The 17,894-nt window shown below is 38.5% G+C and overlaps 1 protein-coding gene across 1 annotated transcript in view; it reads left to right on the top strand.

Moving 5' to 3' along the window:
* LOC104345395 (6-phosphofructo-2-kinase/fructose-2,6-bisphosphatase 4) overlaps positions 1–17,894 on the top strand; it is a 36,493-nt gene that overhangs the window by 9,631 nt on the left and 8,968 nt on the right. Inside the window, exons 3-13 of the mRNA XM_086470347.1 lie at positions 1,991–2,087; positions 4,564–4,630; positions 5,860–5,934; positions 6,830–6,886; positions 7,216–7,337; positions 8,941–9,148; positions 9,726–9,872; positions 10,445–10,549; positions 12,271–12,400; positions 12,762–12,824; positions 15,784–15,848. Of these exons, the coding sequence (XP_086326473.1) occupies positions 1,991–2,087; positions 4,564–4,630; positions 5,860–5,934; positions 6,830–6,886; positions 7,216–7,337; positions 8,941–9,148; positions 9,726–9,872; positions 10,445–10,549; positions 12,271–12,400; positions 12,762–12,824; positions 15,784–15,848 (1,136 nt within the window). The remainder of the gene's footprint in view (positions 1–1,990; positions 2,088–4,563; positions 4,631–5,859; positions 5,935–6,829; positions 6,887–7,215; positions 7,338–8,940; positions 9,149–9,725; positions 9,873–10,444; positions 10,550–12,270; positions 12,401–12,761; positions 12,825–15,783; positions 15,849–17,894) is intronic.

Below are 17,894 nucleotides of genomic sequence, written 5' to 3'. Positions count from 1 at the left end.
CCTGTTGCCTGATGCTTCCAGTTGATTGGGACTGAATCGATACATAGATAATCGAGTAGCCCTAACATCTGTTACCCCTTGGCTTTTAATGTCTTAAAATTAGTGTGTGCTTAATATAGTAAGTGTTCTTATTCTGAGACAGATGGTTAAATTATGAGTTTATATAAATGAGAGAAAAGATAAATGCCATCTTTTCATGTAACATACATTAAGCAAGCTGGAGAGTTCAAGAACAGAAGGTGAAGGTAATTAGCCCAGAGTTGATGTTAGTTGAATAATTTCAGCCATCAATTCTGTGTTTTCTTTTATTCCTTCCAAAATCCTCTGTCATTTAGAATGCGAAATGGTTAAAAATACAAAGGACTTTTGTCTGGGCTTTTTGAAGGAAATGAGGTCAATTAAATGCCTGAAGAGAATTGTGTTGCAATGTGGTTTTTTAGATACTAAACTTTGGAAAGCTGTGTGGTAGTTGTGATACTAGTTAGCTTTGTGAAACTTTTCTGTAGGGGTAGATGCTAATAATAAGGGCTAAAAATCATCTCACTAGATAGCACTTTTTCCTTTGCTGTGTGTGACCCTCTTGCAGAAACTATTCTTTCTTGCAAAATTCATTATTTTTTATTTTTTTAAAAGGGCTATTTCTGGCAACACTGGCTGTGTGAACTTCTTGCATCTTCTGGTTTTCTTACAAGCAACCACCTTTTCATGTAGCCAGTATGGCCAGTGCTTGTTAAACTTGTCACAGAATAACCTGGATTGCACTATAATCCATGTCATACTGTTGATCACAAAAAAATTAGATCAACATTGCTGAATTCAAACAAAACTTGGCTTTTGGGAGGAATAAACAATATATATTTCTTTATCTTCTGCCCCCAATCCCAACAGCAATCTATACAGAGCAGCTGACGGTTGAGCTTTTTTATCCTATGTCTTCTTTTTCTTAATTACAACTCAGCAGTTATGTCTATTACTTCTTTTTCTCTTTCCAGAAATGAAGTCTGGCAAGTAGTTATACCTTGGCAGCTTCTCAAACAGAATACTTCAGTTTGATCTAATGTTAAAGAAAAAATGCTTTGCAGTTCAGCAGAGAAAACCTATAGGTCAGAAACAAGTTAAACATTAATTGCACTTCAGAGACCTACTTTCAGAGCTGTCAAACAAACCTAATTAGGGTACAGTGTCATTGTCTGCCGTGTGGCAAAACAGAACTGCCTTGCCCTAATCCCATTTCCAGTATTGCGACAGGTGTACAGCCCTAGACCTTATGGACCTTTGCCCAGATGAGGAATAGTTTTCTTTGACCATTGTTAAGAGATCACAGTAAGATTATGTTCAGTACTGAATTTTGTAATGACTTTTTTTTAAAATAAATGGAACAGGGGTTGTGAAATAGTATGTACTGATCCTTAAGGAATAGATGTATTTGAGCAGAGTTCTGAAAAAATGTTTCCACAACCTGAATTTTAAGTTTTGTTTATCAAAAGCAAGATTGGTTAGTTTGATTTAGAACTCTTCCTTGCTTAAATAAGCTGGAAGTTTCGGGAGGTGCTGTCAGAATACTGTTTTGCTGCAAGTACACACAGAAGAAAAATCTAGATTATTAGTAGTCCTTTGTAGGCTACCAAAATAGACTTCCAGCCATCCCTGTGAAGGAGGAAAAGAGTTTCCTTTTGTTCTTCAGGCAAACTGGCAGACAGAGGCACAGCAGTATTGTCAAGTGACTCCATTGAAGCTACCTACAGCCCAAATGTTCTTTTGCCATTTCCATTTGTTACTGTCTTTGTATTAAAAAAAACCAAAACAAACCAAAACAAAACAAAAAAACCCCACAAATCGCCCAAAACACAAGAAGTAGCATGACATGTTGACTTTGTACAGGGTAATTTATTTTATCCTTGCAGGTAGTTTGGTTTAAAAGCTGTTATAACTTATGTCCTTTTTATGTGAATGTGGTTAGTTCCCACTAATACTGGTTTCTTCTTGGCAGAATTTAATGTTGGTCAGTATCGTCGAGATTTGGTGAAAAAGTATAAATCTTTTGAATTCTTCCTGCCTGACAATGAAGAAGGCTTGAAAATCAGGAAGTAAGTTTTGAATGCGTTTGGCTACACAATGCTAATTGTATTAAAATGGTACCTTGTGTGATTTGCTTTTAGAGACTGCTTTAAGTTGCATTTTTATATGCTCAAGACGACCCTTAAGAGACTCCAGTATAAAATGACAAGGAAAAGAAATTCTAGAGAGTGTGGAAAAGTGATTTGTTTAGGCTGCTTGAAATTTGGTGTATTTTTTTCTGAATTGCTTCATCTCGAGCATCAAAAATGCAGAGAATGTAAATACTTGATTGCTTTTCACCTTTCAGTAGGCTGTGACTGCTATTATTCCTGCAGATATCCAGGATATTTTCACTCAAAGCAATTCTAACAAGTAGTTATTATTTTTCTTACCTTTTTTGTAAGGTATCAACTAAGAGATGTGATTTCTTTCTGCTGTCGTAGTTCCTAAAATACCATTTTAGAGCTTTTGTGTGGATCATAAAGAAAAAAAAAAACACATAACTGCTTTTCTTTTTGGTATGCATACTGGAATTTTTTGCCTGGAGTACTTCGAACATATTTGTCATTCTCCATTCAAATGAGTGGGAATGAAACACTATTATTCTCTCCCTGAAACTGTGGTTTTGGCCACCATGCAGGTGCTTCCTGCAGTCAGTGAGTGTACTGCCTTCAAAATTGCCATGTTTTGCTAATGCTGTGCAAAGCAAGGTGAGCATGAGTGTGAACATCTGTGTCCAGATGAAGCACTTGAGACTCCCCTCTTGCCTGAAAAGAGACTGTGCTTTAAATGTGGAGGAAAGACCTTAAGAAGGAAGGATGGATGAAGAGAAGGTCAGAGCGAGAGGGAGCTGCCTCTTTCTTACAGAAGATCAAATGGGAAAGTCTTTTGTTTTTCTTCACCATTCATTATATTTTTTAGTATGTTCAGGAAAACATTTAAGAGTGTGCAGTATGAAATGGGAAGGAACAGAAATTTTAGAGGAATGGAAATGTGATTTGTTTACGTTGCTTAAAATATGAAGTATTTTGTTCTTAATTGCTCGGCTCAAGCATCAAAAAATGTCTGGACTTCCCTACTGTCTGGACTTTCTTTTGTGGCTGTCCCTCTGCTTGTCGTCTCTCTCTTCCCCTTGCCCTTCAGCAGTAGCTGAGTGTTGCTAATGTCAAAGGAGAACAACTTGCATAAAAATGTCCTAATCCTTTGGGACCGAAGAGTAGATGTGAGGTGCTTTAGCCTTGGAAGCCCCTGCATTTTGCTTAGAGGTAGAGCCAAACCTTTAACGTGCCTCTGTGTCACCTGTTAGACTAAATGGTGAAGAATATAACACGAAATGGGCTGTGTGAGCTAATCTGCCTAGTTAGCAATGGGTAAAGAGGATTTATATTTGTTTAGTGAAGGCTTGACTGATGAATCTCAGTTCCTGACATCTGTTAACCATGCTAATGTGGAAATACTGTCAGGATTGAAAAGCCTTCATTTTTCTTTTAAGATAAAGCTGTGCATGCAGAATATGCTAAATGTAAGAGAAGAGTTACATGTTTCAGTCTGGAAGTCAAAATAGCGTAGTAATGCATAGGAAGGCTGTTGAAATGGACAGGTTTTTATGTTGGTGCTGCAAAAGACTATACTTACTGGGAATAAATGGGACTTTGTTCTACTAATGAGTAAATCTTGTACAATGTTAATGTTGCCCTCCAGTATTATTTATGTGTTAGAAATCACATAAATGGACTTTGAAAATAATACTAATGCTGGGGAAATAGGAAAGTTGCAAATGAATTTGTTCTTGTCTAAATTTAACACAAGTGTAAAGTATGTAGGGGTGGGGTTTTTTGGTGTTTGTGTCCTCAATAGTCACCAGTACTAACTAGATTGGGTTGGTGACTACAATGGGATGTTGTTGTCACTGCTGTTCCTAGTACTTGATGCTAACTTCATTTTACTCTGTTTTAACAGATTTTTTTTTTTTTTTTTTTGACATAAGTAATTTTTACACAATAGCTCAAAAGAGAAGTGGAAGATTATGGGAGAAATAGTTGTCTGTCTGCTTTAACTTGGGGCTGCAAGATAAAAGCCTAAAGTTGATTTATTTTTTCCCCTCTTTGAGAATCAAATTAAGAAGCAAGAATCTATGAATAGGTAACTGGAAAAAGAATACAGTTGCTGGGATGATTCAGTGATGTTACTTTAGATCAGTGAAAGTTTATCCTGGTCAGCAGAAGTTGATGCGTATGCTGTGGTGATTATAGTTGTATCGATTGCACAGAGGAGCTCTGGACTGGTGTTTTTTTAGGCAGATGGCCATGACCATGTTTCCTTAGTATAGCTTGGTTGGCCTCTGTTGGTTTTTCCCATGTTTGTGCGGGGGGCTGATTAAAAAAAAAAAAAGCGTGTTTAAGAGAGATTATCTAACATTTGCAGGGCACTTTGATCACAACGTACAACTGCATTAATAAAATTACTTTAACTAGGGTTTGAGTTTTACTCTCTTTCATTTTTAAGACAGTGTGCCTTAGCAGCGCTGAATGACGTCCGACAGTACCTCAGTGAAGAAAGTGGGCACGTGGCTGTAAGTTTCTTGTTGAAGACACATTCTTAAGATGCTTCCCTGCAAAACAGTGTGTGTCTGCTGGATAATATACAGCCTGAGTAGTTCTAATCTCTCTTCAGTATATCAGATGTTTTTCTTTGGGAGTTGTATGTTAGGTTTGCCTTGCTGCAGTGAAAGGAGCGCTTAAGTTCAGAGTGATGATGCCATATTGAGCAGCCACCTTTGTGATTTGAGGAGAGGGTGACACTGAGAAAAACATCTGCCTTCTCTCCACATTATATAATGTACTGTTAAACACATCTGTTGTTTTCATTGCACTTGTGTTTCTATTTGATAGTCTAGTGTTTCAAGTGAAAGGTAGAGACTTGCTGAACAGAAAGCATCCTGGATGTTGCCTGGCAGTTTTGTTACTGACATGAGAAATCTCTGAATCTCCTGAAGAGAGCAGGAGAAACTCCAATCAAATTGCTGCATAACTGAGTATTTCATAATGGGACGCAAAACATCAGTTGTTCAACTATTGATGTTGCGTATTCACGTTAATTTGCGTAACATTGTTTTTCTTAAGACTACTGACATAACTCCATGGTGTTTTCATTAACTAATTAGGGAAAAGTATTAACTGTAAGTTCTGCTGGGGACATGAGGTGAACTTCATACTTTGGAAAACTTCATCGTTTGGTAAAACACTGGTGTGTTCAGAGCTAAGCATAATTTCTTAGAAAAATGGCTGCATATATCTTGTAATTCATGGGCAGGATTTACAAGTCTTGCGGATCTTCTGCCCTTTAAAAGTTTTGTGCTTGCATTTTGAATAGCATATTGATCACAACATCTTTTTTTGTGTAGTAGTAAGTTCACTAAAAAAACTGTGCATCAGTATTTAATGATGATATGGGCCGGGAGGAAGATTCTGTCCTGTATTATATGGTAGGCTTAAATTCTGGTTGCTTCTTCCAAATATAGTGTTCTGCTAGTAGTGCTTTCAAAATAGTACTTTTTTAAAAAAAAAATTTAGAAAATCATATGTGTAAAGTAGGAATGTCTTTTGTTTTTCTGTTGAGCATGTTGAGGTAGCAGGGTAGAGTGAAGGGGAAGTGTTTTCATTGGTTTCCTTCCATTGAGGGACTTTGAACCCATATTTTTGTTGTTACTAACACAGTGCTTTTCACGGGCTATGATGCTTTTTTAATTCCTCTCTCTTTCTTTCTTTCCCTCTCTCCTCCCCTCCACATAATTATTCCTAGGTCTTTGATGCTACAAACACAACTCGAGAACGTAGAGAAACTATTTACAAATTCGGTGAAGAAAATGGATATAAGGTGAGTGAAAAGCAAAGGAGTGCTGAGCTAACGCCTGGATAAGTAAGGCAGTGTTGGTTTTTCTCCTATCTGTACTCCCCAGTTGAGAAGTGTACTAGCATAAGCCACATCCTTCCTAGGTGTTCAGTCAATAATGCATTTTGTGTTCTCAAGCATTGTTTGTGATTAAAAGTCACCTCATTTCTCTTGTTTTTAATGTTTGTACTCTTTGGAGCTAATCTATTTTATGCTGTGGCTTCAATGCTGTCATCCTGGACCTGTAGTTCTGAGCGTACTGTTAGCGAGAACTATTTAAAATAAGGTTCGTAATGCAGTTCAGATTTTTTTGCTACAGAAACATGTAGGGAATTCTGTGTTAGTTCTGTACAAATCAAAAACTTTCTGTGGCTTTCTGCTTTCTGCCCAGGATTTTTTTGCATTCAGCTGTCTCTAGTAATCTTTCATTTCCTCTAAACTTCATCTCCATAAACCTTTTGAGACAGCAAAACACAAGCCTCTTTTTAAGTGAGGCTACTCCATTAGTTGAAAGGCTTCTCAATTACTATTTCAGAAGCATTAGTTACCGCTTCTGTGGCTGAACTTGCATCCTCTGCATTTATTTCTTCCTCTTCCATCCTAAATTTTTCTCACTGCAAAATTTTTCCACTTATGAGTGTTGTTGGGGAAAAGAGTATAGAACGTGACACTTCAGGGAATGGTAAGCCAACAATTTCTGATGAGAGGGTCTGGAGAACCCTTCTGAGTAAACGGAGGGAAGTTTAATGCATGGTGCTGTTAAAAGTGGTTGGCATGGAAGTGGCCAACATGCTGCTTGTGTGTTAGTCTCCAGAGGAGTTTTAATGCATCTTTCTTCCTTACTTCCTTCTGTATATGTGACTTCCCGTTTGGACTGAAGACTTTTTTTGTTGAGTCGGTATGCGTAGATCCAGAGGTCATTGCTGCAAACATTGTGGTGAGTATAAGAAAGTTTGCTTTAATTGCTTTAAGTCAAGAGGTTTAAAGTAGCTCAGTGTTTTTAGAAGTACATTATAAAAACTTCGAATAGCAAAAAAAAAAAAAAAAAAAATTAGCTCCCATTAATGGAACACTTTTTGTTTACTTTCTTGTCCATGTGTGTACTAACTCAGAAGTTTAATGCTATGAAGAATAGCTCTTTTTGCTTTACATGTATTTTCATTAACTTACAGAAAATAATTTTTGTGTGTTGTGTTCTCCTATGTCTTTAAACTTCTATTAAAAAGGGAAAGAAACTTAGTACTCTCCTGTTTTTATTTTAAACAGCAAGTGAAGCTGGGTAGTCCTGACTATGTTGATTGTAGTAATGATGAAGCAACAGAGGACTTCATGAAAAGAATAGAGTGCTACAAGAACTCGTATGAGACGTTAGATGAAACTCTTGACAAGTAAGTGATTAAATAATACTGTGATTACAACTGTGTTATTTTAAGATGTTTCCTTAGGGGATGGAGCGTCCCGTATAAGGGATTAGGGCTTTCTAGTCATGTTTTTTTTAATGGCTTGAGCTCTCTTTCCTTTGGCAAATTAGAGTTGACGCGGGGTGTAGCCTGGAAACTTGCTTGCTTGAGGAAAATTGGCTAACGAGTCCACTCTGGGACAATATTCTTTTTGATTTTCCCACTTGGAGAATTCTTCTGGGATAGAACCAGCACTTAGAAATTATTCCAGACTTGCTGTAGTGGTTGGTTGTTACTCGGGTTTTTTTAGTTTATAGAGGAGACCTGATTGATTTGTAAGCATAACTTCATTTTTTGACATGGCTAAGATGAATTTTGAATGCATCAGTCTTAAAAATGTGACTTCTAAATGTATTAGTGCTTGCAAATTATCCTGCAGATGCAGGGCTGTGAGAAACTTCCTTAGCTAGATTATTTGCCCTTATGCCAAGGCATTCATCTGTTTTTCATTCACTTTCAACACTTGAAAGTAAGGCAGGGATGAACTGTGTGGGGAGGAGCCCTGTTTCTCTGCTACAGTTCAGGATTTCAGTGTGGCATTTTTAGCTGCACTCAGACCAGGTGCTCCTGGTTTGTTTCAGGACCAGTGCTACAGAGAAGGCTGAGCTGCATTTTGATGTAATTGAGTGTAAGCAGTGCGAAGCTGGTTCAATCAGATCAGCTCATGAGTGTAATTTCTGTGATGGACCTAATGGTGGTGCCTGGGTGAAACAGTAATGGTTAACTCTGCAGAATGTCATCAGAGGTGAGGTGATGATGCTTGCTTCTAATCACCTCTGTTACAAGTTTTCGTGTTTCGTTGTGGTGTGATGTCTCAAATGCATTGCTAGAAAACCAGTAATGATTATTTTCAGCTTATTAGACTTTTTTCCTCCTTTAAACTAGATGCTACTGTGAAATTAGAGCTCAGGCAAGAAAGGATAAGCAGTGAAAATTGAAATTATAACCTGTCTGATGCTGAGAGAAGGTCGTGGTGGAGTAAATTACAGTACTGCTAATAAATAGGTGTTGAGAGAGTGATTGAGAAAATGTCTTGCTTCAGGCTAGTCCCTGGTCCTTCTGATGCTGTAGTTTTTCTGGAAGGATTAACTGAGATGAGTAAATAGTGACATGCCTCTTGACCCCTGGGTGCGATCAAAGAAATACTTGTAACCTGGAGAAAAAGAGCTAGTGTGGTAAGATAACTGGATGTCTTATTGAAGCTACCACAGTTGAATGACTCCACTGAATCTTCTTTTCAGTGGGAGGGCTGTATTTTCCCGAGAGTAGATCTAGATTTGAGAGGCAAAGTGCAAGTAAAGGGAACAGAAAAGAAAGTGATATGAGCAGCTTGCATGTGAAAGGAATAGAGTTCATCCTGTACCTTTGGATTGTTTCTTAGGACTAATGCGTGTTCCTCAGGTAATTGAGGGTTTGTTTCTTGCTTTGGCTTGTTGCCCTTCTGTTTTATAATGAGAGAGAGGTGGGAAGATTGTGGTACATGCTAGTAGAAACGATGTGGAATCTTACATATTTTGTTTGCTCGTGAAAGGGATCTTTCTTATATCAAAATTATGGATGTTGGAAGGAGTTACCTTGTGAACAGAGTAATGGATCACATTCAGAGCCGGATTGTCTACTACCTCATGAATATCCATGTGACTCCTCGGTCAATCTACCTCTGTCGACATGGAGAAAGTGAACTCAATCTGAAAGGGAGAATAGGAGGAGATCCTGGACTGTCTGTCAGGGGGAAAGAAGTACGTACCGCCTGAACAAGTGTGACTGGATTTTGTGTGTATCTATGCATGCGTGCAGTTTGTGCTGTGTAATTCCAGCTTTCTTCCTCTACACCCTTTTCCTCTTAACATGTTTAAGAAGGTTTTTTTAGTTGCCTGTGTGGGTAGTAGAAACTGGATGGACACACTTTGTGATTTGGTACATGCTCATCTATCTGTCTGTCATTCTGTTGATTGAAACTCCTTTTTATCCTACAGCACAAAGCAGTTGTTGAGAGGGCTTTATTTTTTAACTGTATTTTTGTAAAATCCTGACTTGTGGGATAATCTGGAAGGTTCACAAGTTAAAGCTGAAAGGAAAATTCCCGGAGGTAAAGATAGGAACTGCAGAGAACTTTTGTGTTCCTTGTGCTCCTTTCCTTCCCTCTCCTGTCCCTCTTGGCTTAAGGGAATGTGTTGTATTTCTTAGCAAAAACTTCGACAGAGCCTTTTGGAAAAGTTGTAATGAGTTTACAGAGGCTAGAGCCTGTGTGTTCCAAACTGAACACAGTGTGTTGGCTCTGAGTCCTCATCCAGTGTCTTATGGTTTTTCTTTCAGTTTGCCAAAAGCTTGGCACAATTTATTAATGAGCAAAATATCAAAGATCTGAAGGTTTGGACCAGCCAGATGAAAAGGACAATTCAGACTGCTGAAGCCTTGGGAGTGCCTTATGAGCAGTGGAAGGTTTTGAATGAGATAGATGCAGTAAGTTCTTATTTTCTAGATATCTAATAAGTTGCTTTGTTTGCTAGGGATGAAGAAAATACTGTAATGGGATAGAAAGTCATTTAAGCTGGTTCTGCAGGCTGGAAAAATTGTCATTAATTTCTGTTAACAAGGCTGAATGTTTTATCAGATTTTGCCATAACTAATTTAGTCTTGGTTTGTCTTTCCCAGTAAACATTCCCCTGTAGAAGCCATGGTGCTACGAAATTTTGCGGAGTGGGGGTGTGTGTGTGTGAGTGTGTGTGTTGGAAAGAAGTTTTTGGTAAGTGGGGGTTGCTAGTTGGCACTTAAGATATATAAGCAGGTGCAATAGATAAAATGTGACCTTGCTTGCCCATGTATGTAACTTCACTTATATAGGGATTTATTGATTCCTTCTAACCACATCTGAGTCCAGCTGAGTGTCCTGTTCATCATGTGTGACAATTTTGTCTTTGAGTGTCAGAATAACAATTGTTGAAGGTTATTTATATATGGTTTTATTCAAGAGTGATACCTGCCTTTTGCACTGCTGGAAAAAAATGCTTTTTAATTATTGTTATTGTCTATAGGGAGTATGTGAAGAAATGACATATGAAGAAATACAGGAAAATTATCCGCTTGAGTTTGCACTGAGAGACCAAGACAAATACAGATACAGATACCCTAAAGGAGAGGTATGCTGTTTTTTCTCTCTTGAGGTGAAGGGCTTCATTGTGTTCTTGAATACATGCATGCTGGCTTTAGGAAGGAAAAAATAAATTGAAATTAATACAAAGGTTGTTTGTTTTTTTCTCTCCTGGTGAAGGCATATAGGGGCTTGTTAGGATTGAGCCCAGACCATTTAATTTGATTTGAGGCTTGAAAAATAAAACAATAGATTTAGAAAAAAAGTTGAGAGCTTTGATCCTGTGGGCATCGTTTCTCTGGTGCTCCTGCAGCAGTAAAGCATGGAGAATGATTGTAAGGCTTCCAACTATTGCATATGCAAACGTAGTGCCAAGATTGCCTTTTTCTATTCATCCCTGCTGTAGAAAATGGCTGGTTTGCATTCAGCTCTGACTGAAGTGCTAGGGAAATCCCTAGCCACATTGGTCTTTCACTTCAAATAAACTCCTTGCCTCTGGGAAAAAAAACTTGCTGACGGCTTTGCTGCGCTGTAATGGGTTTGCTCTAGAAATTACCAGATGGTCACACGGCCTGTCTGTGGGTGCTAGAGGCTGAGGATTCGGGGTGGAGGAGTAATTGGAGCAGCTGCTCTGCTGTTTGTGTTGTGAGGGAATGGAGCTCTGCTGTCATCTTTGCTCGGCAGTGAGAGTAATCACTGTGCGAAGAGCAGCCTGATAAGAGCAGTGTTCTTGCGGGTGTGACCCCTATTTTACTAATGAGACAGTCATTAAGCTGCAAGGTTCTCCTAATCCATTTGGACAAGGAGTGTTTGTTTTTCAAACTTCTGCCATCCTCTAGGATGGGGACAAACATTTCAAACTCCCTTGTTGCCTTGGGCCTTGGGGTGATGAGTTGATCCAAGTCGTTTGTCAAAGGCAGTTCCTCCTTCGCTGTAACTGTCGCAGGGGCAGGGATTCACAGCCTCTCTGGAGAGCATTGGGTTTCTCTTGCCAAGGTCTGAATCAGCTGTGCCACTTCCCAAAGGGGCAGCCCCCATGCCGGCCTTGGGACCAGGGTGAAGGCTCTCGTCTCTGGTCATTCCCTGCCCTACTGGATGACATGCTGTGTTCTTCATTCTCATGTGCCGCACAAGACACATATTGGAAGTATTGTCTTCCCTGTGCACGTGAAAATTAACTTAACTGTGCACATGTGGAAATGCAGCTGTTTACCTGCAGCAGCAGAGTCTCTGAGCGTGTGCTCTGTGGGACAGGTTGCAAGAGAAATCTGGCCTCCTTGCTTTGTGACTTTTGGTGGGGCCGTGGCCACTTCATCAAACCCATAGTTTGTTTTCAAAGGGCAGCCTAAACAAGTCAGGCTTTGTGAACTTGTATGCTGACTGTAGGCTGGGCTTCCCAGCCTTTTTGCTTGGAAGAGAGATGCTTTTGAAGATGAGGTATGGAAAACAATGTGCAAGACTTAACCTGTATGTTTGTAGATGCTGTGAATTAAATTCTAGGGATTTTCTGGAAATTCTTGATCATAGTTACTAGTTTAATAAAGCTTTTCCGTGAGGGAGATTTATTTTGTAGGATGTGTGCTCTTTGATTGTCTGGAGGACCTGGACTGTGTTCTTAAATTAAGGAAAATTATTGCTACAGTATTTGCCTGTGCACTAATACAACATTTGGAAGATGACTAATATGAAAGTGAGACTACTGTATGTACACATACTGTTCAAAGCGCTTTTCCTTTTTTAATGTGCTGTGTATTTCTCCTCCCCACCCAGTCCTATGAAGATCTTGTTCAGAGACTGGAGCCAGTAATTATGGAACTTGAAAGGCAGGAAAATGTGCTTGTCATATGTCACCAAGCTGTCATGCGCTGTTTGCTTGCATATTTTCTTGACAAGCCCGCAGGTCAGTCTTACTTGATACGTTACGAATAGTCTATTTTTTAATTTACTGATTAAGGTTCCAAACAGTAAATTCTAACCATTTCCTTTATCGTCAGAGGGTAGGTTGTGCTAGGCAAGCACACAAGCATAGTTTTTTGTATTTGACCCATACATGAAACTTGGCAGTTGATTTTTTTTTTTTAATTGAGCTGCTCCTCACCTGAAATACTGCTGTGTTTGAATAGCGTCTCTCTTGGCACGCTAGGGAAGAAAACGGATAAATGTCTTTTTACCTGACAGTGTAAGTGGTTGACCTGTAACATAATAAAGTTAGCGTCCTTGTAATCTGTATTTCTTATGTAATTTGTTGTTCGATTTCTCAGAACAACTGCCTTACCTGAAGTGCCCACTGCATACTGTCTTAAAGCTAACCCCGGTGGCTTATGGTAAGTAGTATTAAGTATACATAGGTCTATATTGTCTGTGTCATCAGTAAAGTTTGTGAAGCATTTAAATTAAAACACATTTTAAATTTATTTTGCTTTAAACTAGAATTGAACAATTAGGTTTGATATTGCATGTATGGCTGTACAGCTTTGTGAGAATCAGGGGATCCTTTGGTTTACATTTGCTTTGCGTTATGTCAGAAGACACACATGTATTAGTGAAGGCCTGAAATACCAGAGGCTGTGATATTTGCTATGAACAATTTTCTTTTGTACTCAGATGATAGGCTATTTCACTGATTCTTCACTGGTGCAGTTAGATCTCAGTTTTTATTGATGCGTTTGAGGGTATTGCTTTTTAGAAGACAGGCAAATTTACATTTGTGTAGGTTTATCATCTTACCAAGGGTGTTTCCCTTACCTTTAAATAGCTTTGTTCTCTTTTTCCTGAAGTGTTTCTTTTTGCAGACCTTCACACTGCCACATGAACTTAGCTTTGTTGTTGTTGGCATTCCTTTGTCAGCATCTATTACCAGTGCTTAGCTCAGGGCCTCTAACTGAGATTTTCCGCTAGCTTGTTGGGGTATGGGTTGCAATATGTACCCTTGGGTTTTAGGCTGATTGCTAATTAAGTTGTGTGTGTGTGTCAACCTCAGTTTAACACGTGCCTGCTGTTTAGTTTTCTTTAAGTGATGGCTTAGTTATATCTTCTGATACTTCATCACACTTCAGAAGATTGTTTATAGACAAAGAATTATCTGCACAGTTTACAGGGAATGGATTGCCACGAAATGCTAATCGAGTTCTTAGTTGGAAATGCAAAGCTGTCTTTGACTATCAGCTTTGAAAAACAGCAGTCTAGAGCTGTACTTTGCTTTTTGTTACGTTTCAAATAAAGTTGAGATGAAGTAACTAAGTAACTGGCTGTTACGCTGGGAAATCTGGCTGAAGGGATTTTGTCATTTAATTGCAGTGTGGTCTTACAGTAAGTATTAACATCTATGTTTTGGTGACATCTGGTGTTCCTAGCCTTGCATGACAAGCTGAAGTTTTGAAAACAGAGATTTAGAGCAGTTAAAACTTTTTTTTTGGTGGCTTTTTTGTTGTTGTTGTGTGTGTGTGTATATTTCGCTTTTTTAAATTTTTATTTTTATTTTTAAACCTGGATTCTCTTGACTCGCTAGTCTTGGCCTGTTTCCACCGAGAGTTTTTTGTTTTGGGATGGTTGGTGTTTTTTTTTTTTTTAGCAGGAAGTTGGGTGACTGTTCATAAGTTTTAAGAGGGCCTGGGTGTTTGCAGTGCTTACTCACACACTAAATGAGGAAGGAAAAGAAGTGGAATGAAATACCGTCCTTGCCCTTTTGACTTCAGTGAAAGAAATGCCGTTGTTGTTTTTTAAAGCGTTTGATACGTATGTCTGATTAGCACGTTGCAGTCAACCTACTTTTTGGAATTTGACTATCTGAAAATACAAGGGCTGTGTAAACTTTTTATACAGTAATAATCCATAGCATTATTTCAAGTTGGTGTGTCACCTGGCTCCAGCAAGGCAGGATGCAGGATCAAACACAGTGCATTTAATACCTTCCAGCTAATCCTGTTCTGGGTTAACACCTGCCTTAGGGGTTTGCTCTTCTTGGCATTTGAAGCTACCATCATTCCCACCCTACGTGTCTGATCTTCAATAGGGGAACATCTGTTATGGCCTGACAGTTGGATTAGGATAATTTAGACTTTTACCCAACAGTCCAGTATAGCAGTGGTGTGTGTGGGAGCGCACAGGGAGGAGAAACTGCATCTTGCTGTAGGTATGAACTTGCTAATTACATATAAACATTGGTAATTAAAAATGAGCTGGGAATATGCACATTTTAATTACTGTGGAGTAACTCATGTCGCTTTATATTTAAAGCTTTCTATACGATACTTTTTTCAGGTCTTAAACTCAGCTGGCAGTAAGGACTGAGAGGTCTGCTGTGTAACCAGTCCTTAGTAATCAGGGAAATGGGGTTTCTTGGAATAGGCTTCCATAAGGGAAGCATATTTGCCTTACTAATTTATATATATATTTTTTTTAAGTGCAGTGGCTTTTTAAGAAAAGGCTAAAATCACCTTTTTCTGTCATGTTGTGATTCTGTGGAGTGTGTTATGACTTTAGGAAATAAGTGAGCAGAAAAATCTGAAAACCCATTTGTGATAGAAGATGAACTCTGTGGTATGTCAGAGAAATTTGACTATTAATGACTGTTGTGTAGGGTAGTGGTAGCTTATAAAAGTCATGTTAATGTGAGATAAGACAGTGCTTGGCAGTCAGATATTGCTTAAAATAGTGTGGCCGCAGGGTATTGAGTAATTATAATTGTCCAAGTGGGTCAGTTTATACTACTTGAGTAATAGTTTTCTCTTCCGACTGTTCAATTTTTCTTGCTTCTCTGGAGTTTTCCATTCTTCGGTGAAAAGGAGAAGTTCCTTTTCAGAAGTCAACTTAGCTGGGGGTTAAAACTGTTTTGCATGTGTAGAGGAATGGGGGTTGCTAACAACACACATTGTACCTTCTCACAGTCATTTTCATGTTTTAAAAAAATGAGAGCAGTGTTTATCTTCTGTATTAGAATGAAATTCTAAGGAGTCTAGGATGTTTAAAACACAAAAAAGTCACAAATAAGAACTTTCTGACCGAATGTTGTTTGTGTATGTTTAAAAATGAAAATTTGTTTCAAAGACAATAATGATAAAGCTACAGTAAGCATAGGAGATGGATTATCAGATTGAGAATAATGTTCATCCTGGTGGAATAAATTCATTTCAATAGCTTTAGCTGTTCAGAGTTTGGGAAATTCTCGTATAAATCAGAAGGGAGAAGTGATTAACCTTCACCAACTCAAAATTAAGATTGCATCTTTACTGTGACTTCATTTTTAAAGTAAACCAATTCTAAAAATGTGTTTTCTATCAACAGGATGTAAAGTAGAATCTATATTTCTGAATGTTGAAGCTGTAAACACACACAGAGATAAACCCGAGGTAAGAATATTTTTCAAATCTGAGAAGTTGACGTAAGGTACTGTCTGAACTGATTTCCATTATCCTTGCAGTTAGAAATGATTTGATAACTCAGCTGAGTGTATTTCATTTTATATATCAAAGCTTTACTACTGGTTTGCTGTTGAGGGGGGAAAAAATTCTTTTTATTGAGCAAATTTATCTTACATGTGAGCTCTAGCTGGAGTAGTTTATCTTCAAAACCTGAATGAGAATTTGAAGATACGGTATCAATCTAAAAACTGTATAAAGTTCTTCCAGGCTTTGTCAATCAGCAGAAGTAGGGTGTAGTCAGAAAGTACATTGTTATGAATGCCATGCTTGTTTTGGAGAGAGTAAATAATGAAATCGTCAGTTTTTTCATCACTGCTATCATTGCTGTATGAAAAAGAGGAATTGATGGTGCCACCTGTGTTTTAAGCCAAAGCTGGAGAGGAAGACTAGATCTCTGGATACAGCAGAACAACTGGGGAAAAGGAAATTGAATGCATTTGTGAAATGTAAGTGGAGATAAGATGTTAGACCACGGCAGCTTCCTACTCTCCCTGTGTCAGGCACGCGGTTCTGTGTGCTCCCAAGTGTTGACATGAGCTTAGGTCGATTCTGCTGCTTGTGCAAAGCTCTTCCATTGCTGCATTATGAAAGTTATGTAAAATGTGTCATGATTAAAAATTTCTGATTCCCTTGCAGATCCCTGTGCTACTAGGTATGGCACTTGATTCCTTGCTGAGGTTATGAGCTGTGGCTACTGGTGAATTAAAAGTCAGTTTGATAACGTGAGAAAAAGGGGCTGTTCATGGTGGTTTTCAGAACAGTGGTTCATGATGAAAAGGAATATAGCGATAAATGTGGTTTTATGTGTGTATTCAATAAGGCATGTGACACAAAATGCCTTACTTATATGAGGGCACACACTTGTGGCAGTTGTGCAGAATTCATGCTGGAGGAGTTTTGTTTCAATAACTTGGGTATTCATAGTTCTGAAAATACTGACTTTTGGTCATTCATAGCCAAGACGTTTGCTATTAGACGGTCGTGTTGTGTATTTCCTCGCTCCTCCCCTTTTGCCTTTGTTGTTATGCTTTACCACTTTTGTACCTTAGTTTGGTTTGTTAGGTTTAGGAAATCCATTCTGTTTTCAGAGTGCTTAAAAGCTGTTGGAGAACCATGGTGAAAATAAGTGAGGATGCCTTAGGGCAGGTGTTAGGTTGTCCATGTCAAATAATGTAGATCAGTTGAACAGCTTTAGTTTGCTGATAAAACGCTGAATTTACAGCTTGCTAAAGTATCTTGGGAATTGCTGTTGGAAAGACTGCTTCTCTAACTGGAGATGTTTATTTTGAGGGGGAAAGCTCTGCCTGAATCACCAAGTGACTCTTAACATATCTAGCGAGTGATGTGGCTGTACTGACGTTGGTGTTGGGGTGCTGTATTTCAGGTCAATCGTTGCATTGCAGTGGACGTAAAGACACAAAGCTGTTTAATTCAAGCAGAAATAAATTGAGTTAATGAATTTTTTAAAAGAAAAAAAGGAACAGAGGCATTTTTATTAAAAACCCCTCAAATGCTCTTCTCCCTCAGCCCCCAAAGAAACCCAGACCAGTGAAGTGTGGGTGATGACACACTGTTCATTTAGTGGGGCTGAATGGAGGACTGAGTGGGTCCTGTCTGCATTTAAATGCTTCTCAGAGGACTATGGAAATTTCAAAAGCTTTCATTGACATCACCTATGAAAATATTAATTACTTCTGTAAAATTAAGTTTTCAAATAGCTTATTGAAGTCAAAGCATTTAATTAAATGCAGCATCACAGATAACAACATTGTTAAACAATGAAACTATTTGATTAAGAATTGCTGTTCTGTGCCACCACAAGTAATCTGCAGTCTGTGTTTCAGAACAGTGAGCTCCTTTTTGGCGCCAGCTGAAAGCATCTGTTTTCACACTGCAGAAATGCAGGCAAAGCACTGGAGTATGTGTTTATAAGATGTGTAAACTTCATTGTATGGTGATGGTTTGTCTGAAGTG

Source organism: Leptosomus discolor, chromosome 9 (genome assembly GCF_034619465.1).
Source record: "Leptosomus discolor isolate bLepDis1 chromosome 9, bLepDis1.hap2, whole genome shotgun sequence".
In the NCBI taxonomy this organism is placed as follows: Eukaryota; Metazoa; Chordata; class Aves; order Leptosomiformes; family Leptosomidae; genus Leptosomus; species Leptosomus discolor.
This window is presented reverse-complemented; position numbering and strand designations above follow the sequence as displayed.